The following is a 27857-nucleotide window of genomic DNA, read 5'->3' on the forward strand; positions in this document are numbered from 1 at the left end:
CAGAAGGCAAGGGAAAAGAGAACCTCATGAAAGAGGATTTGACCACCAGTGTGAAATGTCTCAGGCAAGGAGAATGGTTGGCAAGAGGAATTGAATAAAGTTATCTTTATCTGAACTTTCCTTATCCATGGCTTATTCTGGTCAGCCTGACAGGGGGAACTCAGATTTAGGAACTTGGCAGATGTGGGCATGCCATGTGGTACATGCAGGCGTCCTGCTCTGGAAAGGCTGTCACCACATGAGAGAAGGGATTCAGAGCACTAGGCATCTTTGTTTACACTCCTTACTAATCACAGGCTTGGTTAGTCTTGAGTAGGAGTGATTTATGGTTTAAGGCAAAAGTTTAATTCCCTTTCTAACTGAATTCACATAGAATAGTGCTTGAATTATGCACTATTGCACTATGCACTTGAATTAGGCACTGCATCATGAAATAAATTCATTTTCTTCAGTCCCACAGAGGGACAGAGGGGATTCCCTCATAAGTGCATCAAAGCATAATATCCCAGTTTAAGAGCTATTGTAATATGTTTTTTTATTGCTACAAAAAGATAAAAATGAACAGGAATATAAATTTACTTTATAAATTAATTTTCAAAAAAGATGTATTTATTTTGAAGGAGAGAGAGAGAAAGAGGGAATGTGCAAGCAAGGGGAGGGGCAGAGGCAGAGGGAGAGAATCTCAAGTAGTGCCCTACCCAGGCCTTGATTTCACAACCCTGAGATCATGACCTGAGCCAAAATCAAGAATCGGAAGCTCAATGAACTGAGATACCTAGGCACCCCTATAAATTTCTTATTTTTTTTATTATTATTATTTAAAAAATATTTTATTTATCTATTCATGAGAGACAGAGAGAAGCAGAGATACAGGCAGAGGGACTTGATCCCAAGACCCTGGAATCACAACCTGAGGCAGAGGCAGATGCTCAACCACTGAGCCACCAGGCACCCCCAAATTTCTTAATTTAAATCAACAGAAATAAACTGTAAGGGAATCTGAATAAACTATGGACTTTAGTTAATACATCAATATTGGGTAATTAATTGTAACAAAAACAAATGTACCACAAAGGGTAGTGGAAGAGGAGGCGGGTGAGGGGATGGGGTAACTGGGTGACGGGGACTGAGGAGAGCCCTTGATGGGATGAGCACTGGGTGTTATACTATATGTTGGCAAATCGAACTTCAATCAAAAAAATATTAAAAAAAGAAATGCACTGTGTAATGTATGATGTTAATAACGGAGAGACTTTTGGGAAGAAGGGTATGTAGGCTCTGCTCAATTTTTCTGAAAATCTAAAACTGTTCTAAAAATAGGATCTATTAATGAAAAAAAACAGTAATAATGAGAGCTACACCAAAGTGTAGCCTGTGAGCAGCAGGAGGTGAAAGGCTGTGGTAACCCACTTGCAGGGACAGACAGGGCTGCAGACTGTTGAGTGCTCATGTAACTCTAGAGCTGGCTGTGGAACTAGAGAGTGTAGGAAGCTGGAGGTGGCATGTCAGTATGCAACAGCATGTCGTAAGCACTTGCCATGGAGGGCCCTTGCCATGCTAACTGCTCAGCATTTCAGGGAAAGGAGAAAAAGAAGACAGTGAGAAAACTGCTGTCACTTGCATAAACCTTAAATCCACATGATAACTTTCTCTGCAGCACTGCCCCACCTTTCTGCTTGTGCATGCACACACACACAAATATAGCCATACACATACACTAGCACACATGCGAGTGCAGACTAGATGGAGCACACTGCCTTCCCATTCTACCTTCTCCATCCCTATGTACTCAAAACCTCAGCCAAAGCCTCCACTGCTGGTTCCCCAGGTCCCATAGCTTGCTACATGATTGGTACTCCAGCCTTCTGGTTCTGACTCCATTATTACTCCAACTCCTCCAGGAGCTCCAAAAAAGTAAGGTCACAAAAGATCCTTTGATAGTTTCTCCCATTGAAGCACTGCATCTGTGAGTAAAATAAATCTTCTTTGCCTGTGTGACACTTAAGTTGTAGCATAGCATGGTGATTAAGACCCGGGCTTGGGGTAGTGGAAAGGAAGGTGGGCGGGGGGTTGGGGTGACTGGGTGATGAGGATTGAGAGGGGCACTTGACTGGATGAGCCCTGGGTGGTATGCTATATGTTGGCAAATTGAACTCCCAATAATAAAAAAAAAAGACCTGGGTTTCCAAGGTTTGAATCCTGTCTGTTTCTTTAAAGCATGATGACCTTGAGGAAGTTTATTTAACTTCAGTGCAACTCCATTTCTTCTGTAAAATGGGGACAATAATAATATTTGTTGTGAGGATTTGTTTAATTGATACACGTAACATGCTTAGAACAAAGCTTAGTACATAGTAAATGTTCAATAAATATTAACTATTTTCATATAGTCTTAATGGATAAAGTGGTCCATGTGTTATATTTTAAAGGATAAGTGGGTAAGATCAGGGGTATGTTTTGAAGTTTTCACATTGCAGGTCAGAGGAGCTTTGCTGTCTACTGTTTAGTATGTGAATTTTTCAAGGACATGAAGCTCTTTGAGCCCCAACTCCATCTTGTCTTTAAAATAACAAGATAGAGGACGGCATTCTATATTTTGATTCAGTGATTCTCAAGCTGTGTTCTGGGGACCCTAGAAAGTTCCCAAGAACTTTTCAGGGAGTCTATGAGGTCAAAACTATTTTCGTATAAATACTAAAATGTTACTTGCCCTTTTCACCCTCATTCTCTTAAGAATGTACAGTAGAGTTTTCCAGAGGCTACATGATATCTTTTACCACAATAGATTAAAACCAGAAGCTGACATGAGAATCCAACTGTCTCCTATTAACATGCATTAAAGAGATTTGTATTCTGTCACTAAACTCTAAAAAGTATATAATTATTTTTTGTAACAATATGTTTATGTTAAGTAATATTTTTAAATTGTTTTAAGGTGAATGAGATATATTTAAGTTTTCTGTTTTAATTTCTTTTTTTTTCTGTTTTAATTTCTAATAGGAAATATCAGTAGATGTAATCTACATAAACAAAAGTTCTTTGAGATCCTCAGTCATTTTTAGAGTGTAAATTAGAATCACCTGTCCAGTTCAGTGGACTGGAAGAGAATTCTAGCCTTCTAATCTCTTGAGTAGAGAAAGTCCTTTATGTAGCCACCTTACCTTTGACATTCTGTCCTGTTTCTGTCATCTTCTCTGTCTGCTCTGTGTTTCTCATCTAAAGATACTCTAGAACCTCCTTCTTTGTTCCAAGGCACAGTTTATTAATTTCTCTTTCTCAGTATACTTTTCATTCACTGACTGTGCACTCTTTCTCTGCTCCATCTCTATTTGTTGATTTCCTGACAGTTTTACTTTTCTTTTTTCTCTATACCTGTTCTTTTCTTCTATAATATCTCTTCCCTTATCCTGCCATGACTCATCCCTTGAGTCATTTGCTTGTCCTTTACAATATCTCTTCCTCATTGATTTGTTTCTTAACATTCTGATGATTCTGTTTCCTCCTATTTCTGATATTTACACTCAATTCTGTTCTTTACCCAGTTAATCCATCGATTAATATTATATACCACAAATATTATATACCATTTTCCTTGATTGTCACTGTGGTATAGAAATAAGATAGACACAGTTCATGTATTCCTGCAGCTTATGGGCTACCCATGATGGTCATTTAGGACAAAACTGGGGACAGTTCTAAGGTAACTTGTCCAGGATCTCACTTTACCCTACCTGGAGTGAGGGGGTAGGTGTCTTAGAAGGAACATGAAAATCTGTAGTAGCAGCAGCAACCATTTATCGCATGTCTACTATGTATCAGGTGTTTTACCTACATTATTTGCTTAGTTCTCATAGCAACTGTGCAGATTAGGTATGTTTAGCCCCACTGTACACATGGAAAAACTAAGATTCATGGAGGATAAGTAACTTACATGTGGACCCATACCTAGGAAGTATCCATTCCAAGGTTTCTCTTTCTGTTTAGTCACAGCAGCCAAGAAGGAAACATATCCTGGCCAGGAGGCAATGTGGTGGGAGAAACTCCAGAGCCAGTGTGGAAATAGAGTGTATGAACATAGAAATGACATGTCAGAGCATAGCAGCTGAACTGGGGTAGCCACTTAGAGATCTTGTACCAAGAGCTTTGTTGCTCCTGAGGTTAGAACTCAGAAGGCTCCGAACTCATTGGAAAGGAATGTGTATGAGGTAGAGAAGCTGGAACAGGAGCCATCAGGGATGTTTGCCTAACCTTGCTAAAGGACTACCTGAAGCTTACCTGGGAATGGCAGGATAACACATGCCAGAGAACCCACTAACCTGTCTATCATTCCTTTCACAGAGTGATGTCAGAATCAAGTTTGAGCACAACGGGGAGAGGCGGTAAGTCTGCCTTCTGTTCAGTGATTGTGTTGATGTGAGCTGCAGTTCTCAGAAAGCATTTAACTTCTGGAAGCTCTTTTCCCTGGAGCGATCCCTGTGGGGTCACTGGCTGGGTGATGGGGTTGATTGGGCATAAAAAGGTGATTTTTATCTTTGGCTTGGCTTAACAATTGAATTTTATTTCTGGTGTTAGAAATGGAAACCATTTCAACTGCTGATGTTTTACTTTTTTGCTTTTATTCTACTCCTGTGGGTCCACCATTTTGCTAGGGGAGGAAGTCAGGACTCCAGGTCTACTCAGAGTTATGACTTCCAAACACACTGACACTGTGCCACCTGTGAGCATCAGAAGGAGATTTAGATTCTCCTGTGATGTGGTGCATTCCTAGCCCAGTAGAGTGGCCCTGGCTCTGTCCACATCAGGGCCAGGTTAGTGAGTTGGAAATTTCTTTATAATGTGTCTGGGTTGGGAAGCTGCATCAAGTCCATCAATTGTGAAAGATTTCAGATCATTTGAGGATTTAGAAAGAGGGAGTTTTTCAGTCTATATTCAGTATCTTTCCTTGATAAGGAAGTGAAAGTGATGTTACAAAATCCTTCTGTCCTTTTCTCCATTGTTAGTATTTAATTTTTTGTAGGAAGTCAAGGTAGAAGTTCTCAGTTGAGAAAAATAGGACTCCACTTAATTTCTCAAATTATTTAAGGAAAAACTTATTTTTTTAAAGATTCCATTTTTAAGTAATGTCTACACCCAACATGGGGCTTGAACTGACAACCCCGAGATCAAGAGATGCATGCTCCACCACCTGAGCCAGTGGGGTACCCCTTAAGGAAATATGTTTAAGATTTTATTTATTTATTTTAGAGAGAGGGACAGCATAAGTGGGAAGGGCAGAAGGAGAGGGCAAGAGAGAATCCCAAGCAGACTCTATGCTAAGCACAGATCCTGACACGGGGCTTGATCCCAGGACCCTGAGATTATGACCTGAACCAAAACCAAGAGTCAGACGTTTAACTGACTGCGCCAGCCAGGTGCCCCGAGGAAGAACTTTTAAAAAGCATACCAAACTCTGGTCATGATAATTGGGACCCTATATGTGCATGCATGTGGCATATATGTGCCTAAGTGTGCTTTTCAGTATCTGCTTCCTGCTATGCCATTCTCTCCCATTGATATCCTTCTTTTTCTTTTGCTTTGAACATTTGGGAATGTGAAGAGCATACTGATAAGAATAAGCTCTTCTTACTGTGTAAGTCCCACCAGAGGACCTTAGTGCCTCTAAACATTGGTAGCTCAGGTCCAGATATAAGGCTGCTGTTCTCCCTTAAAAAGATACATTCACAAGCCTGCAAGGTTGTCAGAGGTTGCCTAGTGGAAACACTGATTTGCAGAGCCTTATTCCTGCTGCTGCCATGTGGGTTCTAGGCCTAGAAGGAGGAAAGTCTTCTGAGCTCTGTCCTCTCATCCTGTTCCTGCCAGTAGCAGGGAAGTCAAATTGTCACTTCATTGTTGCTGCTTTTCACACTTCTGACATGACTGGGTTTTAAAGGGGTTGCCAAACTTGGAGTAGCAGAGAGTTTTCAGAAGTAGATACGAAATCAAAAGCTCAATTGTGTTGGAGCCTAATTACGCAGTTACGCTCTCCTGAATTCCTGTTCCCAAAGTGGTATGTAGTTACAGTGAGCAGACTTACACTGAGAAAGTGTATGTGTTTAGTTTCAGAGAAGCTGCCAGATCGAAACCACAAATATTTAAGGTGGTCAGGCAGGAATGGCCTTTCGAAGCCCTGAGCAAAATCTTGGTATCAAGATTTTGAAAACTGTGCATTCTCTTTTTATGGCGCTGTTTTCAGGAGCCATGACATTTCACTGTTTGTGTACTATGTGTGGAATTGAGGACTTTATAAAGTTGGTGCAGGGAAGCCAAGTTTAAGCTGCTCTGTGCCAGACAGCTCTGGTTTCATGTGTTTCAAGTCTTAGGATTTTTGTAGAGAATATTATTGTGGGTTTTCTTTACTTTTTTTGCCGGAGTGTAGATAGTATCTATCTAAATGTTGTAGACCATTATAGAGTTAGAACATACAGAAAAGAGGAAAGAAATAGTGACTTTTTCCATTTATCTATGCCAGGTATCCATTCTGTTTCCCTTTACTTTGGAAGGGTGTAGGGACCAGGTTCCTAATGCTTTTCCCTTTTAGCCCCAGGAGGGCGGAAGAGGCGGACTATAGATTCAAACTCCTTCCCTTTGAAACCCTTCCTGTCTGGACAGTGGTGGGGGTGGTTGTCACAGGTGTTAGGCTCCTCTTTGATGCACGGACTAAAAATGCCTTTTATTCAGTTTAATGGCAGCAGCTTAGATCTTACCAAACCTGAAAGTCCTGGTTTCTGATCTTGACTTTGGGGCTGCTTCTGGAGGTTTTGAATGGCTCATTGCCAGACCAAATGGCGGAGAATTTATCTGAGCCTGATCCTTTTCTAACAGTGTGCTAGGGACATCCAAAACGTCTCCTGGTATTTTATTCAGAGAGACTTGCTAAGGTCCTGATAAATGGGGTATGATTTGCTATTAGGAATTAATGGGAAGGCATTCTCTCAAAAGACTCCAGAAAACGCGTATATCTACATAGCATCTAATAGTATCACTCCTTGGAACAGTTGATTTGAGGGGAAAAAATACAAGGATTACAGTATGGATGGATTTCTAGATGGAATATAAACTAATATATTCAGCAATATAATTTCAAAAAATGAAAGGTGGTGATGAATGAAGGAAAAGTTATGGAGAAAATGTCTTCTTGAGATGTTAGGCTTTGTGTGAAAGATAGGATAGACTATGGTTGATAGAAGTATGCTATCAGTGTTATCCAAAAGAACTTTCTGCTATAATGTAAATGTTATATACCTGTGTTGTTCAGTGTGGTAGCCACTGGTCACTTGTGGCTAGTGAACACTTGCATTGTGCCTAGTAAGACTGAGGAACCAATTTAAAATGTAATTTTAATTAATTTGAGATTAGCCATATGTAGCTAGTGGCTGCCATATTGAAGAGCACAGTTCTAGATTATGGAAGCTTTTCTGCTGCCCACTTATTTATGCCAGCCTGGCACAGAAGAGTATTAAAGAAATTATCTGGTCAGATGCCATTAAAATCCAGCAGCTTAGATCCCTCTCTCCTGTGGCTTGTTGCTTCTTCCTCTAGTTATAGCACTTCCCACTCTAGGGGAGCAGAGAAGATGTAAAAGAACCACATACTTCTTAGCATCAAGGAGGGCAAGAATTATAGAGGCTCTAGGTCTGAGTGCTGCACTAGTGCTGACTACTAAGCACTTGTCAGATTTTGTCCAGTTTAAGCTACCAAGAGATGAAGGTGGTTTTGATATGCATTTTCCACCATCACATTAAACATAACTTCATATGTTTATTAGCCATTCAGAATTCCTTGAATTGTGTCATCATATCCTTTGCCTATGTTTCTGTTGGGTTGTCTTTTTCTTACTGATTTTGCAAGGATTTTTTTTTTCCAAGCCTGATACTTGTTTTTCAACTTTGTCGATGGCTCATTTTGCTATCAGAATTTTTGTTGTCAGGGGTACCTGGGTGGCTTAGTTGGTTGAGTGTCCCTCTCTTGATTTTGGCTCAGGTCATGATCTCAGGGTCTTGAGATTGAGCCCTGTGTTGGGCTCCACACTCAGCAGGGAATCTGCTTAAGGATTTTCTCCCTCTCCTTTTGCCCTTCCCCCTGCTCAAATGTGCATGCGCACTCTCTCTCTCAAATAAATTTTTGTTGTTAAATCTTTCTTTTTCTTGTCATCTATATTTAATGTAATTCTTTAGAAGACCTTCCCCACCTCAATATTTTTAATCCTGTACTTCTTCTAAATATATATATGTAGAATGTATATGTTTGTTTTTTTCTGATACATTCTTGTTTCATTTATCTCTGCTTATTTTTGTCTTAAAGATTTGAGTTTTTAGAGTATTGGGTTGGACTTAGATGAAATTGCCACTTTTGTGCATCAAAAATTGTTAAATACCAGCAATATCATATAGTTCAAACTAATATATCTATTAAAACTTTTTATTATGAAAATTTCAAATACACACAAAAGTAGAGAGACTGTCATACTGAATTCTTCTGAACCTGTAACACAGCTTCAACATTATCAACATTTTGCCAATTTTTTGTATATCTCATTCTTCTGTTTCATTCCTCTTGTATATTTCATCTATCCCCACTTTAAAATTTTGCTGTGTTATTTAATTGACAAATAATTTCAACACCTATTTGAACAGGTTCTGACTTACAGAAGTTGTTCTTTGAACTGATCTAATGAGTCTCTCTAGAAAAGTGTTAATATCAATGCTACTTATATAATCACGTGTCACTAATTAAGAAAACGTAGTCATATAACCAACTTAAGGGGAATTCCTTTGACTCTGAAGTAGGAAATCTCAATTCTGAGGATAATTAGCATTGAGATTCCTCTGGCATCAGCAATGGACAAGACCTCCTTAGTCCTGGAGTTGAGTCACTTAGGAGTTAAGACCATGTTTTCAGGACCACTTCTCTTGTCTTCAGGTTTTCTTCCTATCAGGAGTCTTTGGAACCTAGTTTTAAATCCAGGTGTTCTGCTTTGATACTGAACTGTCATGGTAGAACAATTGTTAGGTTTGAGCAATGCTTGTGATGCTCAGAAGGGTGAAAAAAATGAAGTAGATAAGAAACAGAAGACAGTTTGTACAAAGGGAGAAAAAAGAATCCTATGCCTACAAGAGCAGGAAGATATCATTCAGACATCCTAGCTTTCTGAATCTGACTTTTAAAATACACAATTAACCCCACTTCCTACTCTTTTCAGAATTATAGCATTCAGCCGGCCTGTGAGATATGAAGACGTGGAACACAAGGTGACAACAGTGTTTGGGCAGCCTCTTGATCTACATTACATGAACAATGAGGTAAGAAACTAGATGGATGGTGTGGGGTTAAGGAGGGGTGAAAGCTAACTACCTTTTCTCCCTGTTTAACTGAGGATTTTGTAGTTTGTTCCTCTAATATCATGTGGAGGTTTCCATTTTCTGGAACCTCTTTTCTTAATTCCAATCATTCTGGGGTTTGTGGGGTTTACTACTACTACTATGGGAGATTACATAGCTATTTCCATTTCCGTGCTCATTCAGTGCTAGTAGTTCCATGGTGGAATCAGGTATCGTGCCAGGGCTTATATTGTCTCCTTTACGTTTTGTAACTTATCTTTTTCTTTCCAGCACAGCCTTAACAAGAAGCAGAGGTTTAGAATGGGCTGGGGAGGTGTGGAAAACCGATGGGTAGTTCCTTTATTGACAGTCATAAATGCTAGATTCTTCTCAGAGTTTAACTGCCAACTGTAGCTTGTTTCCAAAGTTATCACCTATGTAGGTGATTTCTTTAACTCTTCCTTCTCTTGCCTTCCGCTTCTGTAGTCCTTATTTTTTCATTCTTAGAATATTACCCAGTAAGGGATTATTTTAAGTGTCAATTACTTGGCTGCTTTTCCAGCTCTAAGAAAGGTACTAGAGGCTACAGTCTGCTTGGTCTGGTGCTGCACATTAGTGTGAGAGGCAGTGTGTTGGTGCCTAGTAAAGAGTGTGCATCTGGAGGGAATTGAGTTGGGGGACAAGACAAGAAAGCCGGGCAACTTCCTGGCCCTTTGAGAAACAAGTCCTTAATTCTTGGTTGAAGAGTTAAGAATCTCCTCCATAAAGCAACCCAAGGGATCCCTGGGTGGCGCAGCGGTTTAGCGCCTGCCTTTGGCTCAGGGCGCAATCCTGGAGACCCGGGATCGAATCCCATGTCGGGCTCCCGGTGCATGGAGCCTGCTCCTCCCTCTGCCTATGTCTCTGCCTCTCTCTCTCTCTCTCTCTCTTTTTCTCTGTGTGTGTATGTGACTATCGTAAATAAATAAAAATTTTTAAAAAACTTAAAAAAATAAAAAAAATAAAGCAACCCAAGTGTCCATCAATAGATGAGTGGATCAAGAAGATGTGTATATATATATATATATATGTATATATATATATACACACACACACACACACAATGGAATATTACTCAGCCATAAGAAGATGAGATCTTGCCATGTGCAACAGCATAGATAGACCTAGACGGTAGTATGCTAAGTGAAATAAGTCAGAGAAAGACAAATACCAAGGATTTCACTTATATGTAGAATCTATAACATAAATGAATAAATAAAAAGCAGGAAAAGACCCATAAATACAGAGAACAAACTGATGGTTATCAGAGGGGAGTGGATAGGAGAAGGGCAAAATGGTTGAAGGGGAGTGGGAGATACAAGCTTCCAGTTATGAAATGAATAAATCATGGGGATAAAAAGTATAGCATAGGGAATATAGTCAATAGTACTGTATGGCAATAGATGGTAGTTATATTTGTGGTGAGCACAGCATAAAGTATAGACTTGTTAAATCACTGTGTTGTATACCTGAAACTAATGTAACATTATGTGTCAACTATATTTAAAAAAAAAAAAAAAACAGAGGTGTCTGGGTGGCTCAGTTGATTAAGCGTCTGCCTTCGGCTCAGATCATGATCTCAGAGTCCTGGGATTGAGCCCCCCATCAGGCTCCTTGCTTAGCGAGGAGCCTGCTTTTCTCTCTCCCTCTGCCTGCCATGCTCTCTCTCTTTCTGTCAAATGAATAAATAAAGTCATTAAAAAAAAATCCATCAGCTCAAGGGGGATTAAAAAGGCACTTCTTATATAGTTTGGGGCAAAAATCTATAGGGGCTTAGATTTGTTAGCTAAAAACTGCCTGGTCCCCTGAACACAAAATGTACAACTATGATTGGATGTATTGCTAAATAGCTAATAAAAATAAGACCATCTGATCTTTTGTTTTTTGGACAAATTTTAGAAATGCAACAAATTTGGAAAATAAACCACTAACTCCGTAGTTAATAAGTAATGCAGATATAAGTAAAGTATGTAAATAAAAACATTTGAAATATAGGATATGAGGGGTGCCTGGGTGGCTCAATCAGTTAAGTGTTGGAATCTTGATTTTGGCTCAGGTCATGATCTCAGGGTTGGGAGATTGAGCCCTGCATCAATCTTCACACTGGATGTGGAGCCTGCTTAAGATTCTGTCTCTCTCACTCGCCCAATCCCTCACCTTGCACATACTTTCTTTCCCTCCCTCTCTCTAAATAAATAAATAAATAAATAATAAATAAATAAATAAATAAATAAATAAATGAATGAATGAATGAATGAATGAATGTTATGAGGACCCAAACCATATAAATGTCAAATCCATAGAACTTTTTCCAATTGCAGCTCAAGCTTCAGTTACTGAATAAGAAAGTGAGGCTGGAGTCAGCTGGGTAATCAGCATTAAAGAAGGTATTCCTCAGGTAGTAAAGATTTTTCTGAATGACTTAGTACTTGTTTCTGTTTCCATTAAGAATTCCGCATGTAGGGGGCCTGGGTGGTTCATTTGGGTAATAAGCATCTGCCTTTGGCTCAGGTCATCATCCCAGGGTTTTGGAATTGAGCCCTGCATCAGACTCCCTGCTCAGTGGGGAGTCTGCTTCTCCCTCACCCTTTCTCTCTCCCCCTGCTGTGCTATCTCACTCTCTCAAATACATAAATAATATCTTAAAAAAAGAATTCCACATGTCCCAAAATCCATTCTCAACCTCTTTTGCCAATAAAGTGACTGCCCAAAATGTTAGTCATTCATTTATTCAAATATTTATGCAGATATTAAGTCTAAAGTCAAACATAAATAATTGTCATTAATTATTTTTTTTAAGATTTTGTTTATTATTTATTTATTCATGAGAGACAGAGAGAAAGAGAGGCAGAGACACAGGCAGATGGAGAAGCAGGCTCCATGCAGGAAGCCCGACGTGGGAACGATCCCGGGTCTCCAGGATCATGCCCCGGGCCAAAGGCGGCACTAAACTGCTGAACCACCTGGGCTGCCCTGTCATTATTTTAGATCACAGATGTCTTTCCATACTCTGCTGATGTCAGTGACCAAGAGTTGACTAATTTACATTTTATTAATTTAAAATCCCTCAACCTCTTTTTCTTTTTTTAAATTTTTTAATAAATTTATTTTTTATTGGTGTTCAATTTACCAACATACAGAATAACACCCAGTGCTCATCCTGTCAAGTGCCCCCCCCCAGTGCCCGTCACCCATTCACCCCCACCCCCCGCCCTCCTCCCCTTCCACCACCCCTAGTTCGTTTCCCAGAGTTAGGAGTTTTTATGTTCTGTCTCCCTTTCTGATATTTCCCACACATTTCTTCTCCCTTCCCTTCTATTCCCTTTCACTGTTATTTATATTCCCCAAATGAATGAGAACATATAATGTTTGTCCTTCTCCGATTGACTTACTTCACTCAGCATAATACCCTCCAGTTCCATCCACGTTGAAACAAATGGTGGGTATTTGTCATTTTTAATGGCTGAGTAATATTCCATTGTATACATAAACCACATCTTCTTTATCCATTCATCTTTCGATGGACACCGAGGCTCCTTCCACAGTTTGGCTATTGTGGCCATTGCTGTTATAAACATCGGGGTGCAGGTGTCCCGGCGTTTCATTGCATCTGTATCTTTGGGGTAAATCCCCAACAGTGCAATTGCTGGGTCGTAGGGCAGGTCAATTTTTAACTCTTTGAGGAACCTCCACACAGTTTTCCAGAGTGGCTGCACCAGTTCACATTCCCACTAACAGTGTAAGAGGGTTCCCTTTTCTCTGCATCCTCTCCAACATTTGTGGTTTCCTGCCTTGTTAATTTTCCTCATTCTCACTGGTGTGAGGTGGTATCTCATTGTGGTTTTGATTTGTATTTCCCTGATGGCAAGTGATGCAGAGCATTTTCTCATGTGCATGTTGGCCATGTCTATGTCTTCCTCTGTGAGATTTCTGTTCATGTCTTTTGCTCATTTCATGATTGGATTGTTTGTTTCTTTGGTGTTGAGTTTAGTAAGTTCTTTATAGATCTTGGAAACTAGCCCTTTATCTGATACATCATTTGCAAATATCTTCTCCCATTCTGTAGGTTGTCTTTTAGTTTTGTTGACTGTATCCTTTGCTGTGCAAAAGCTTCTTATCTTGATGAAGTCCCAGTAGTTCATTTTTAGTCATACAGCAGTTTGGTAGCGTGGTAGGATACAAAATCAGTGCCCAGAAATCAGTGGCATTTCTATACACTAACAATGAGACTAAAGAAAGAGAAATTAAGGAGTCAATCCCATTTACAATTGCACCCAAAAGCATAAGATACCTAGGAATAAACCTAACCAAAGAGGTAAAGGATCTATACCCTAAAAACTAGAGAACACTTCTGAAAGAAATTGAGGAAGACACAAAGAGATGGAAAAATATTCCATGCTCATGGATTGGCAGAATTAATATTGTGAAAATGTCAATGTTACCCAGGGCAATTTACACTTTTAATGCAATCCCTATCAAAATACCATGGACTTTCCTCAGAGAGTTAGAACAAATTATTTTAAGATTTGTGTGGAATCAGAAAAGACCCCGAATAGCCAGGGGAATTTTAAGAAAGAAAACCATATCTGGGGGCATCACAATGCCAGATTTCAGGTTGTACTACAAAGGTGTGGTCATCAAGACAGTGTGGTACTGGCACAAAAACAGACACATAGATCAATGGAACAGAATAGAGAACCCAGAAGTGGACCCTCAACTTTATGGTCAACTAATATTCGATAAAGGAGGAAAGACTATCCATTGGAAGAAAGACAGTCTCTTCAATAAATGGTACTGGGAAAATTGGACATCCACATGCAGAAGAATGAAACTAGACCACTCTCTTGCACCATACACAAAGATAAACTCAAAATGGATGAAAGATCTAAATGTGAGACAAGATTCCATCAAAATCCTAGAGGAGAACACAGGCAACACCCTTTTTGAACTCGGCCACAGTAACTTCTTGCAAGATACATCCATGAAGGCAAAAGAATCAACCTCTTTTTCTTTTCTTTGCCCTCTAAACCTTGCCCTGTCAGGATTTGAGAACCACAAATGAGAAATCTCTTGAGACTTCATTTTATGTTTATTGTTAGTTATAATAGCTTTATTGAGGTGTTATTCACCTACCATAAAATTTATCCTTTTAAACTGTACAATTCAGGGTATCCCTGGGTGGCTCAGTGGTTTAGCACCTGCCTTCGGCCCAGGGCATGATCCTGGAGTCCAAGATCAAGTCCCACATCAGACTCCCTGCGTGGAGCCTGCTTCTCCCTCTGCCTGTGTCTCTGCCTCTCTCTCTCAGTCTGTGTTGCTCATGAATAAATAAAATCTTTAAAAAATAAAAAAATAAACTGTACAATTCAGAGGTTTTTTTTTTTTTTTATATTTACAGAGTTGTATGACCAACACTACTATCTAATTTCAGATACCCCAAAGCAAAGGCCTGTACCCATTAGCAGTCACTTCCTCTTCCCTTCTCTCCCCAGCCCCTGGCAGGCAAACACAAATCTACCTTCTGTCTCTCTGGATTTGCCTATTCTGAACATATCATATACATGGAATCATACAATATATGGCTTTGTGTTTGGCTTCTTTCACTTAGCATAATGTTTTCAAGGTAAGAATACTTCATTATATGGATAAACCACACCTTGTGCATCCATCTATCTGTTGGTGAATACTTGAGTTGTTTTCACCTTTTGTCTATTATGAATAATGCTGCTATAAACATTTGTGTGCATATTCTCATGCAAGTATGTTTTCAGTTCTCTAGAGTACACACTTAGGAGTGGAACTCTTATGGTAACTGTATGTTTAGCTTTTTGATAAACTGCCCATCCTTCCCATATCCCCTGTACCATTTCACATTCCTTTTTTTTTTTTTTTTTAAATATTTATTTATTCATAGAGACAGAGAGAGAGAGGCAGAGACACAGGCAGAGGGAGAAGCAGGCTCCATGCACAGAACCTGACATGGGACTCGATCCAGGGTCTCCAGGATCACGCCCTGGGCTGCAGGCAGCGCTAAACCGCTGCGCCACCAGGGCTACCCCCCCATTTCACATTCCTACCAGCAACATATGAAAGTTGTAATTTCTGTATCCTCACCAATATTTGTTATTTTTTGGGTTTTTGTTTATTTATTTATTTTTAATTATAGTCATGCTAGTAGATGTGAAATGGTATCTCATTGCGGTTTTGATTTGCATTTCCCTAATGCCTATGATATGGTGCATCTTTTCAGTGCTTGTTAGCCTTTGTCTTCTCTGGATAATGTCTGACCATTAAAAAGAATTGGGTTATTTAGTCTCTTACTGTTGCGTTATAGGAGTTCTTTATATAACCTGGATATCTAGACCCATACTGTACATTTACAAAGTTGTAGTTTATTTGTTTACTTTAAAGCCTACCCCAATTACTTCTTTATCTCTCTCCCACCTCCCACAACAATCTTTATTCCTACTTTGAGTGTTACAGGAAGAAATTATTTTAATATAATGATATGATTTGTAAAATTTTCTCCCATTCTATGAATTCTCTTGAGATTTTATTTTGTTTTTTTATTTTATTTTATCCTTTTTAATTTATTTTAAGTAATCTCTACACCTAACATGGGGTTCGAACTCACAACCCCAAGATCAAGAGTTGCATGCTCTTTTGACCGAGCCAGCTAGGCACCCCTTGAAATGTTCTTTTAAACACTGTCCTTGCTATTTGTGTTTTCCTGGCTATGGTTTAGAGTTGTCATCTCTGAGAACTGATGAAATTAATTGGACTTTTTCTTAATTTTGTGTTTGCCACAAATGTATAAGATCTGACATTTGCTGGGTCCCAGGCAAAGCATACTTTTCTTTTAGTATCAAATACTCATGGTGTCCTCTAGGTTTAAAGATTTATTTATTTATTTGAGAGAGTGAGAGAGAGAGAGAGAAGAGAGAGCAGGAAGAGGGGCAGAGGGAGAGAGAAACTTAAGCAGACTTGATGTCACAGCCCGGAGATCACAACTGAGCTGAAACTAAGAGTTGGACACTTAACAAATACCTTTAAACATTAAGGTACCACATGCTGCTATGCAGCCTAAATTTCTGGGTTTTTTTTTCTTTTTTTTAGATTTTATTTATTTATTCATGAGAGAGAGAGAGAGAAAGCCAGAGGCACAGGCAGAGGGAGAAGCAGGCTCCCTGCAGGGAGCCTGACGTGGGATTTGATCCCAGGTCTCCAGGATCAGGCCCTGGGCTGCAGGCAGCATTAAACTGCTGAGACACCCAGGCTGCCCTAAATTTCTGTTCTTGAGTGAGTTTTCATCCTCTGCCTGCCCCCCTCCTCCTATGCCTTTTCTGCTTGTTCTGTCAATGGCAGCATAGGATAGGGTAGGATATGATTTTTCTGCTTAGTTTGGGAAGAAATATTGAGCTTTAACTGTTTAGGATTTGGTGCTTTGGAGTAAAGGATGTTTTTATTTTTTTTATTATTATTTTTTAAATATTTATTTATTTATTCATTCAGAGAGAGCGAAAGAGAGTTAGAGACACAGGCAGAGAGAGAAGCAGGCTCCATGCAGGGAGCCCGACGCGGGACTCAATCCCAGGTCTCCAGGATCACACCCCGGGCTGAAGGCGGCGCCAACCGCTGCGCCACCGGGGCTGCCCTAAAGGATGTTTTTAAAGAGGAAGCAAGGGCAGCCTGGGTGGCTCAGCTGTTTGGCGCCTGCCTTTGGACCGGGGCGTGATCCTGGAGACCCTGGATCGAGTCCCACGTCAGGCTCCCTGCATGAAGCCTGCTTCTCCCTCTGCCTATGTCTCCGCCTCTCTCTCTCTCTCTCTCTCTCTCATGAATAAATAGATAAATAAAATTTAAAAAATAAAATAAAGAGGAAGTGCTTCTCAGAAAATATCTTCAAGCAATGGGGTGTGCAATAGCAGTAGATGAACTCAGAAACATAAAGCTAAACAAAAGAAACTAGATGCAAAAGGCTATGACCTGAATTGAATATGTATGAAGTATGATTCCATGTGTAGCAAATGTCCAAATGAGGCAAATATAGAGACAAAAAGTAGAATAGTAGTTGCTAGAGGCTGCAGGTGAGAAGAGGGAGTGACTACAAGTGAGTGCAGGATCTTTCTGGAAAAATGTAAATGTTAAAAATTGAATTATGGCGATGGTTGCACAATTGTAAGTTTATTTAAAAATTATTGAATAGTTGTACACTTAAGGAAAAGAAAAAGAAAATATCTATATGGTTTCAATTAGTTTTAACATCCCATAGTATCCAATGAGATTGTTTTCCTTCAGATTTATTTTTTGTTGTTGTTTATTTTGCTTATATTTAGAAACTAAAGATTTTTATCTTATATACTTCTCTTTTTCTGTGTCCTGTGTCACAGCTTTCCATCCTGCTGAAGAACCAAGATGATCTTGATAAAGCGATTGACATATTAGATAGAAGCTCAAGCATGAAAAGCCTTAGGATATTGCTGCTGTCCCAGGACAGAAACCATGTAAGTAGCCCCTATGATGGCCTGGTAGCTAAAGACAAAACTTGCTGTGCTTCAGGAGTTTACCTGGCTTCCTTGACAGAATTTTGTGTTCCTCAACTGCTGTTAAAGTGAGCACATAATGGGGGGTGTTTGGGTGGATCAGTCGGTTGGGTGTCCTACTCTTGATTTCAGCTCAGGTCATGATCTCAGGGTCATGAGATCAAACCCTGCATTGGGCTCCATGTTGGCTGTGGAGCCTGCTTAAGATTCCCTCTCCTTTTGTCTCTCCCCACCACCTTTTTCTCTCCCTAAAACAAATTTAAGAGTTAAAAATGAAGCAGGCATAGAAGTGCAGCCCAGCTTGAGTGGCCAGGTAGCATTTTGGATGTGATTTCACTGCAAAGTCAAGTCATCCATGTTAAAGTTGCAGCTAAAGGTTACTTGGCTTGTGACATGGGAGGAAGGAAAACATATGATAAAAGAGAAAATTCTTGGGATGCCTGGGTGGCTCAACAGTTGAACGTCTGCCTTCAGCTCAGTGCGTGATCCTGGAATCCCGAGATTCTCACATCGGGCTCCCAGCGGGAAGCCTACTTCTCCCTCAGCCTGTGTCTCTGCCTCTCTCATGAATGAATGAATGCATGAATGAATGAATGAATCAATCAATCCAATCTAAAGAAAAAAAGAGAGAGAAAAATTTTTCTATATTTTTGTTATTTCAATTCAATTTGGATCCCAACAAGAGAGATTTGATGAGGGTGGGGTGTAGCAAAGGTTGCCAAGGATTTGAGACTATCATGTAAACCTCTCACAACTCCTCAGCAGTCATGCCTGTCTCTTGAGAAACATGTAGGAAACAGACTTTTCCTTCTGTTCAATGGAAAAAAGGCCATGGAGTGGGCTTCTTGTAACTTACTAGCTGCTTCCTTACCAAATGGCAGGCAATCTATAGAGGCCATCAGAAGTGAGGAATTATCCCTTAAATAACTGCTTCTTTTAAAAGGTCTTTGATGCCTATATTTCGCAAGAATGATTGCAATTTGGGTCTGTCATCATCTTTTTCTTCTTCTTCTTTTTAAGATTTTGTTTATTTGAGAGAGAGAGATTGAGCATGAGTGGGGGCAGAGGGAGAGGGAGAAGCAGACTCCCTGCTGAGCAGCGAGAACCGATGTGGCGCTCCATCCCAGGATCCCAAGATCACGACCTGAGCCAAAAGTAGATGCTTAACTGACTGAGCCACCCAGGAGCCCCCTTACCATGTATTTTTAAAAAGATGTTTTGGGATCGGGCTGTCCTACTCATTAGGGGGAGGCACAAGAGAATGCAGTAAGGAGGCCTTAGAATAAAGAAGACATTTTCTAATATTATAGACATGTCCATGTGATTGAGGATTGGTCTTCTCTGTCCCAGATGTATCTTTTTTCTAGATATGTTTTGGGAAGTATTCTGAAGTAAAATATATACTTTATTATTTTATTTCTCTGTTCAAGTTACTTACCTGCTCCTTATAGTCTTTCTTTATTGCCTCTCATAGAAGGTCTAAATATAGTCTGGCATCCAGGTTTTATCACCAGATATCCTTCTTTCCAATTCTGCAGTCTTTCCATATCCCTCAACATACTCAGCATACTCCCACCCATTCTGCAGTTCTTCCTTATTGCTCTTTGCTAGACCGTGGCTATGACCTTGTTTTTAGGATCTTACTTGATTTACCTGCTACAGAGTGGTCAGTGTTTGTGACTGCAGCCATCTTATCTTGGTTATTCCCTGTTCCTTTAGTCATTGGATATAATGTGCACACTAGTTTATAGGTTGCTTAGTAATTGCCCTCTAGTTGATACATATTTGTAAGTTTTACCCCAAAAGATTATTAAGCTCCTCAAGAGTAGGAGCTGTGATTTATTGTTTTGGGACCCCTTCCCCACTCATCCTCTAAAGAAACCACAATGAATGCTTCTTAATTATTAGTAAAAGTGGAGATCATATTCAGCAAACCCCTTCTATACAGAAGAAGCTAGGATTAGGCTTCGGTTTAATGGTGTAATTGCTTGACTAGAAGCTAGCACCCTTGATTATGAGCTCTTCATTCCCTTGATGAGAATGTATAGTTAATGGTTCTTTACATCCACTTTCCCATCCTTTAAGGGGTATGCATGGCTGCAGATACTGCTGCAACACCCAAGCTGTTTGAAAAATGACCATCTGAACTCTGATGCCTATGGCATTGCATTAGATGTTGCATAAAATAAATGCCACATTGATGCCTCTCTAAGGACTTTTGTGTGTGTATATATATGTATATACATATATATATAAATTTTTTAGGATTAATGTTTTTAAAAATTACTATAAAGTCAGTATAAATTCCCCCCCTCCCCTGTCAATATAACTTTTTATAAAGCTTTATTTATTTTTAAATATTTTATTTATTTATTCATGAGAGATGAGAGAGGTAGAGACATAGGCAGAGGGAGAAGCAGGCTCCATGCAGGGAGCTCAAAGTGGGACTCGATCCCAGGACACTGGGATCACGCCCTGAACCGAAGGCAGACACTCAACTATTGAGCCACCCAGGCGTCCCTTTATAAAATTTTAAAAAGAAAGAATTATTAGGGCGTCTGGGTGACGCAATCGACCTCTTGGTTTCATCTCATGTGTGATGCCAGGGTTGTGAGATTGAGCCCTGTTTTGGTCTCCACACTCAGTGGGGAATCTGTTTGGGACTCTCTCCCTGCTGCCTATTTTTCTCTCTCAATTAAAAAAAGAAATTAAAAAAAAAATAAAAATAAAAATAAAAAGAAATTAAAGAGAGAATTACCCTATGCAATCCTATCACTATAACACACTCATCAATTGCTATTTACATGTACCCCTATAGTTTTGAGGTACATACTTTAAGTATTGTCATGGTAGTCCTCCAGTTTTCTAATTTATTTTTTCACTTAACGTTGTGATGCACATTTTCCCATGTTAATGTGTGATCTTTGTAATTAAAATTTATCAAGATGCATAATTCCCTTGAGTAGATATACCATAATTTAATTAAATAACCATTTTTGTTATTATCAGGTCACTTAAGCTGCCCCAACTTTTTGCATTTATAGAGATTTACATTTAAGACTAGCAGTTGTGGGTAGCCCAGGTGGCTCAGCGGTTTAGTGCCTGCCTTCAGTCCAGGGTGTGATCCTAGAGATCCGGGATCGAGTCCCACATCGGGCTCCTTACATGAAGCCTGTTTCTCCCTCTGCCTGTGTCTCTGCCTCTCTCTCTGTGTGTCTCTCATGCGTAAATAAATAAAATCTTTAAAAATAAAATAAAATAAAATGCTTAAAAAAAAAAAAGACTAGCAGTTGTGGGGACGCCTGGGTAGCTCAGTGATTGAGCATCTGCCTTTACTTCAGGGTATGATTCCAGGTTGGGGATCAAGTCCTGCATCAGGCTCCCTGTAAGGAGCCTGCTTCTCCCTCTGCCTATGTCTCTGCCTCTGTCTTTCATGAATGAATGAATGAATGAATGAATGAATGAATGAATAAAATCTTAAAAAAAAGGACTAGTAGTGGCAATGGTAATGGTGGTGATGAAACCTTTCCTTGGGAACTTCCTCACCTAGACTTCACACTTCTTCTTCTTCTTCTTCTTTTTTTTTTTTTTTTTAAGATTTTTATTTATTTGAGAGAGGAGGGGAAAAAGCATGAGGCCGCATAGGGATGACAGAGGGAAAGGGAGAAGCAGACTCCCTGCTGAGCAGGGAGCCCAGCATAGAGCTCAATCCCAGGACTCTGAGATCATGACCTGCGTTGAGGCAGACACTTAACTGACTGAGCCATCCAGGAGCCCCACTGCAGCCTTCTTAATAAGCTCAGGAATCTCACCTCTAGAACAGTGCTTCTCTAACCATCTGTGATGAAAAATCAGTTTTATTCTTCTAATTTCCAGTCTGTTACAGACCAATTTTTTTAAAGATTTTATTTATTTATTCATGAGAGACACAGAGAGAGAGAGAGGCAGAGACACAGGCAGAGGAAGAAGCAGGCGCCATGCAGGGAGTCCAACATGGGACTAGATCCCGGGACTCCAGGATCATGCCCTGTGCCAAAGGCAGGCACTAAACCACTGAGCCACCCAGGGATCCCTCAGACCAATTCTTTTTAAAACACAAAAACTGAAAAATGAAATGGTAAAATAAATGAGAGATATACATAATATAAGACTATAGTATTTATCGTTAATTTCAGTAGACAGAAAGTCACTCTGCCAAATTGCTGTAAGTCTGTAGAGAGTTATTCTGTTTTTGTACTACCTTGTTGAGGACTGTTACACCATCAGCTGTTGCATGGTACCAGCCCCACAGATCATACTTGAGTGTGCTACTCCAGGATACCATAGCACCCTGCTGTGTCTCCAGCAGATAACTGGCAGCCACTTCATTTCTCTATAGAGTTTCTTAGCAATCTATTGCCTCATCCACCTCTTGTTACTGCTTCACTTCCCTTATATCTGTTTTCAAATGTGCAGTCTCCTTCTTCTCTCTGAATTCCTTTTCTACTGATCCTTCTATTACAGCTTCTAATCTTTCCTCTTTCTTTACCCCCCACCGAGATGTATGTCAAACCCCTCCCAGCTCACCTGGCCAAGGCCATGTCTTAGGCTTCATGTTGTTCTTACCTGGGAACTCCTGGAGTTTGGTCATCACAGAGCCTCCTATTAGTCTGAAGAGCCTCTCTCTAGCCTTGCTTTCTCCTGCCATTTTAGGATACTTCATCATCTCCTTCAGTAGTTCTTGCTGCCATAGGCCTGTGCCTGTTTATTCCTATTACAGACTTTTTCTCTAAGCATGTGTGCATTCAACTGTGAGTTTATCTTTCTACTCTTGACCTTCTTTTAACTTCCTAGACCCAAATTTTCCACTATCTTAAAATAATCTCAAGTTTAACATTCTTCTGTCACTTATATCTGAATATGATAAAAATCAAGTACCTAGTCACCTTAAATGGAGTATGGCATTTTGTTTTGTTACCTCAGATTCACCCTGACAAGGGTAAACTTCTAATCTTCTCACCTAAATGTTGCCCACTTCCCAAATATCCCATCAGTGAGTTCCATGCTATCTTGTCTACTATTTAAGTTCAAAATATCAAGGATAATCTAAAGTAATGGGGCAAGTGCAGGAAGATAGGACCAAATTTGTTGAGTATAATAGCTTCAGTCTGGCCTCTGGTTAAATATAACACCTTACATGTATAAGTGCTTTTGTCTCTCTGATTCTTGCAACTTTGATTTTAGTATATGTGCTGCCGAAGCGAGCACTGATTCTTGCAACTTTGAGAGGTCAAGGGCAGGCAGCTGTTCTGGCCAGTCTACACCTAGGGAAACCTAGACTTAGGGTCGCTTGCCCACCGTGAACAATCAGTGATGACAGAGTTGGTCTAGAATCCAGACGTTCTGACTTGTAGTTCAGTACCTATCACTTACCCTCTGGGAGAGGGGTCTGATAACTATTATAGTGTCCTTGGAAGACCTCCTCCGGGCTCTTCCACAGTTCATTATAAGCAGGACAGAAAGTATAATGTTGCCCATGGGAAGAAGTTGTGAGGTGTTGTGTCATTCTCTTTCCCACAGCTCAGAGGGTAACTGAGCTAGAAAAGGTCCAGGGAAGATGACATTTTCAAGGGGTTGGAGTCACTTTTGTATGTGAATAGCCAAAAAAGCCTGGGACTCTTTAGTCTAGAAAGGCACCCTAAGCTGTAAATATGCAGTCAAAGTCTAGGAAGCCCTGGAGAGTACAGATAATGAAAACACAGATTTAGTCACCTTATCTCAATTTGGATGAACTCTTTAAATATTGGGTTACCTTAGGAGAAGAAAATATAACTATCATAAGTATTGTAGTCTTCTGTGCAAAGTCTCTTGATGCCACCCTTGAAGCAGAGGACTAATGAGGTCCAGGGTACCATTTCTCACCTTACATTTTCATGAACCAAACTGGAGCAAACACACACACACTTTTACCCTCTACATAGTTGAAACCACTTGTTCGTTTTGTCTCATTCCATCAAATCTTTTATCAAGATAGTCTGAGGGTCAACTCTTGTAACCACTTTTTCTGCTGATCCCGTAGCTTCTAGTCACCGTAATCTTTATTGATGTGGTTCCCTGGTAATTTTTCGTGTTGTGTTAGCCACACACACTGCTACCTACAGAGTCCTTCAGTGAGATTTACACTGAATAGTCAAATGCCACCTTCTGTTTTCTATCTTTAGAACATTCTGCTGGCCACACTTTACCTGTGGGCTTTCCTTTCACTCCACCACAGTCCCCTCTTGTTTTTCCTAGCCCCACCTCCCTCTCTTTCCCACTTCTAGTTTGTGTTCAAAGTTTCCTGAATCCTTGCATGAACCTCATTTTTGTTTACTGTGCCATTCTCCTTTATCGCTCTACTAAGGTTTTCAAACTTGACTGAATATTACAAACACTTGGGGAGATTTAAAAAATACCAGTCCTTAGGGACGCCTGGGTGCCTAAGCAGTTTAGCACCTGCCTTCATCCCGGGATGTGATCCTGGGGTCCTGGGATCGAGTCCCACATTGGGCTCCCTGCATGGAGCCTGCTTCTCCCTCTGCCTGTGTCTCTGCCTCTCTCTCTCTCTCATGAATAAATAAATAAAATCTTTAAAAAAAAATACCAGTCCTTGGGCCCCATCTCCAGAGATTCTGTTGTAGTTGATGTGAGGTGTCTAAAGCCCCACAGGCAGCTCTAATGGGTGTCTAGAATTGAGAACTGTGAACTTAAATTGAAATATAACTCTCCTACGACCTTGCTGCTCAAAGTGTAGTCTATGGACCAGGAGCATCAGCACACCTAGAAGCTTGTTAGAAATGAGATCCTCAGGGTACCTGGCTGGCTTAGTTGGGAGAGTGTGTGACTCTTGGTCTTGGGGTTGTAAGTTCAAGCCCTACATTGGGTATAGAGATTACTTAAAAATAAAATCTTAAAAAAAAAAAATGCAGGGGATCCCTGGGTGGCTCAGTGGTTTAGCTCCTGCCTTAGGCCCGGGGTGTGACTCCGAGTTCCCGGGATTGAGTCCCATGTTGGGCTCCCTGCATGGAGCCTGCTTCTCCCTCTGCCTGTGTCTCTGCCCCTCTCTCTGTGTCTCATGAATAAATAAATAAAATCTTAAAAAAATAAAAAAAAATGCAGATTCTCGACTCCATCCCAGACATACTGAGTCAGAATCTGTGTTTTAACAAGATCTCAGGTGATTTGTGCACATTAGGGTATATGAAGCCTTCCTTTGAAACCTCCATTGATCCTCTTCATCTGTTTTCCAATCTGTTGCCATAATTTCAGCCGTTCCTTCTACAAGCCAATGCTCATGCTGGCTGTGGAACCTACTTTACTGTCTCAGTTCTTAGAGTTTAAAATTGAGTCTAGAGTGTACGTTCTTTTGTACATTTCAAATTCACATTGCCAAGATTTATGGAATTCTCACTGTGTATAAGGCACTGTGTGTGGGCAGCCCCGGTGCCACCTGTGGCCCAGGGTGTGATCCTGGGGACCCGAGATCGAGTCCCACATCGGGCTCCTTGCATGGAGCCTGCTTCTCCCTCTGCCTGTGTCTCTGCCTCTCTCTCTCTCTCTCTCTCTCTCTCTCTCTGTGTGTGTGTGTCTCATGAATAAATAAATCTAAAAAAAAAAAAAAAAAGCACTGTGTGCAAGCAGGTGTCCTCAGGGGGCTCATCATGTGGCTCTTCGCTTTCTGACTATAGGGCTGTGGCCTTTCCTTGCCCTTCACTGGCCTGTTTCCCCAGTATGTGGCTTTGACTGTTTTTTCCTTTCTGACTCTCAGCAGAGAGCTATTGCACATCGGAGGCTTCAGAAAGAACATTCCACTTCCCCTTGGTTCTGACTTTCCGTTAGAGCAAGACAGTTTGTAGAGACAGCCCTGCATGTGATAAAGTCTGGCGTGGAAAGACCAGAGGAGGCTGCTTGGCAGCTGAATTCAGCCCTGAGAGCGGGAAGCCTTTTTCCTGGAGGACAGGATATAGTTTGTTTAGGTCAAACTTTTTTTTTTCTTATGTGAGGTAGAAGAGCTGGAGAAGCAAGTTGAAACTTTGATCCAAATTATTTAGCGCTCCTGACCTCCCATTCCCACTCTCTGTAGTGCTCCACGTATTTATAATCGCATCCCTATGTCACTTGCTCACCATCTACCTTCACTTTTCAGCTTTCTCAGTGCAAGGTCCCTCTTTGTTGCTTTGATTTTTTTCTAGGGCTCGTTGGGTGGCTTAACTGGAACAGTGGAAAAGTGAATGTGTGTGTGTGGTAAGCTTTCTGACTCTGTTCTGAGATCCTTGACCTCTGACAGAATGGTAGCTATGATAGCCTTTCCCAGATGAACACAACCCTGAGGTGGTTTTGCACATAAACCCCTGGTGATACTAAGCAACTGAGATTTTGCCATAATTTGTGGGGAGTGATTGTGGTTGGGGGAGAAGCAGCATATCAAGCTACTTTTAGGAATACATGTTTACCAACCAGAATTCTGCTGGGCGGAGAGGTTACTGTCATTCTCTATTCTGACCCCCCACTCGGCAGGTGATCTTGCTGCTGAAATAATTTCCTGCTATTTTTCCCAAGCTCTCTGGAGAATTTTATGAGAGGGTATTTACAACTCACTTTTCTGTTTAGCATATTATTATAGGAAAACCTATTATTCCTCCATGCCTGGGTCATCACCTCTTAAACTGGGGCATTGGGTCTTAGTGCTCAGATATCACTGAAGCTGTAAAACTACCATGAGGAAATCGTGATTTGCCCAGGTTGAGGAGTAAGATTTGGGGGGGAAGACTGGGTAGCTCATGTATTGAAAGCATGAAGACAGCTAAGAGCACGAGGAGTTCTACAGAAGGGACATGTGGGCCTCTCTTGGCCTGCCTGCTAAAGATAGTTCATCCTTTTTCCTCTTATCTTACAGACCAGTCCCTCTCCCCATTCTGGGGTGTCCAGGCAGGTGCGGATCAAAGCTTCCCAGTCTGCAGGAGATATCAATACCATCTATCAGCCCCCTGAACCCAGAAGCAGGCACGTCTCTGTCAGTGAGTATTTCACCTCTTTTTTCCCCTCTCATCTAATTTATCTGCCCATGCTTTTCAAAAATTAAATATTAATTAAAAACCATCATCAAAGATTTATTGACTGTTAACTCTGTGGAAAATAGTCCTCTATGCCTTTATTTGGGGGAATGGGTAGAGAAATGACCGGGATGGTGTCCTTGACTCTCAGGGAGCTTACAATATAACAATGTGATGGTGTGACCAAGTTCCTTTTTAAACATGTCTGAAGAAGTGATCTCCTCAAACATCTACTTGGAGACCTCCAACAATAAACAGTTCACTCTCATTTTTGACCATTGTTTTGCTAAAAAACTAGGGTCTTACAAGGTTAGGAGTAAGGTCCAAGTTTAAATTTTAACTTCAGATCTCTTGCTTATGATTCCTGAGGAGTCCTTACACTTTGAGGAAGATGTTGATCAATGAAACTTTTAGAGAATCAAACCAAGTTGTCTGGAAAGAGCAGGAGACTGTTGCCATAATATATGTGATTGGCTAACTAGGAAGAAAACTATGTAGCTGCCCCCAGACCTCCCAGGAAAGAAATCCAAGTCAAGTCTGTGCATTATACCAGATAGTCCAGTATGGCTCTGAATCCCATTTCCTCAGAATCTGAAGAGAAAGCCCATGTCTTGAATTGTGAAATTTGTATCAAGAGGGAAACCTGACCTTACCAAACATTTGTGTTGAACCTACTGCCCTAATGTTGCTCAGACCCCTCCTACTGCTAGGAAGACAAGTTCTATCCACACAGGTAGAGTTGCATTAAACTGAACTCTCTGAAGATCTTGAGCTCAGTTTGGGGAGTTCTGAACATCAATCCTGCTGCTAAGCCTGTCTGTGAATGATAAGCCTCCTGAGAGGGTAGC

General features: G+C 40.5%; 1 protein-coding gene across 2 annotated transcripts in view; it reads left to right on the plus strand.

Moving 5' to 3' along the window:
• The window catches only part of MAP3K3 (mitogen-activated protein kinase kinase kinase 3), a 71568-nt gene that overhangs the window by 23399 nt on the left and 20312 nt on the right, over nucleotides 1-27857 (plus strand). For both annotated transcript variants that reach the window (XM_055328376.1, XM_055328370.1), the window contains exons 3-6: nucleotides 4339-4379; nucleotides 9239-9338; nucleotides 17786-17899; nucleotides 26853-26973. In XM_055328376.1, the coding sequence (XP_055184351.1) occupies nucleotides 4339-4379; nucleotides 9239-9338; nucleotides 17786-17899; nucleotides 26853-26973 (376 nt within the window). The remainder of the gene's footprint in view (nucleotides 1-4338; nucleotides 4380-9238; nucleotides 9339-17785; nucleotides 17900-26852; nucleotides 26974-27857) is intronic.

The sequence above is a fragment of the Nyctereutes procyonoides genome, unplaced genomic scaffold (genome assembly GCF_905146905.1).
Source record: "Nyctereutes procyonoides isolate TBG_1078 unplaced genomic scaffold, NYPRO_anot_genome, whole genome shotgun sequence".
Classification (NCBI taxonomy): domain Eukaryota; kingdom Metazoa; phylum Chordata; class Mammalia; order Carnivora; family Canidae; genus Nyctereutes; species Nyctereutes procyonoides.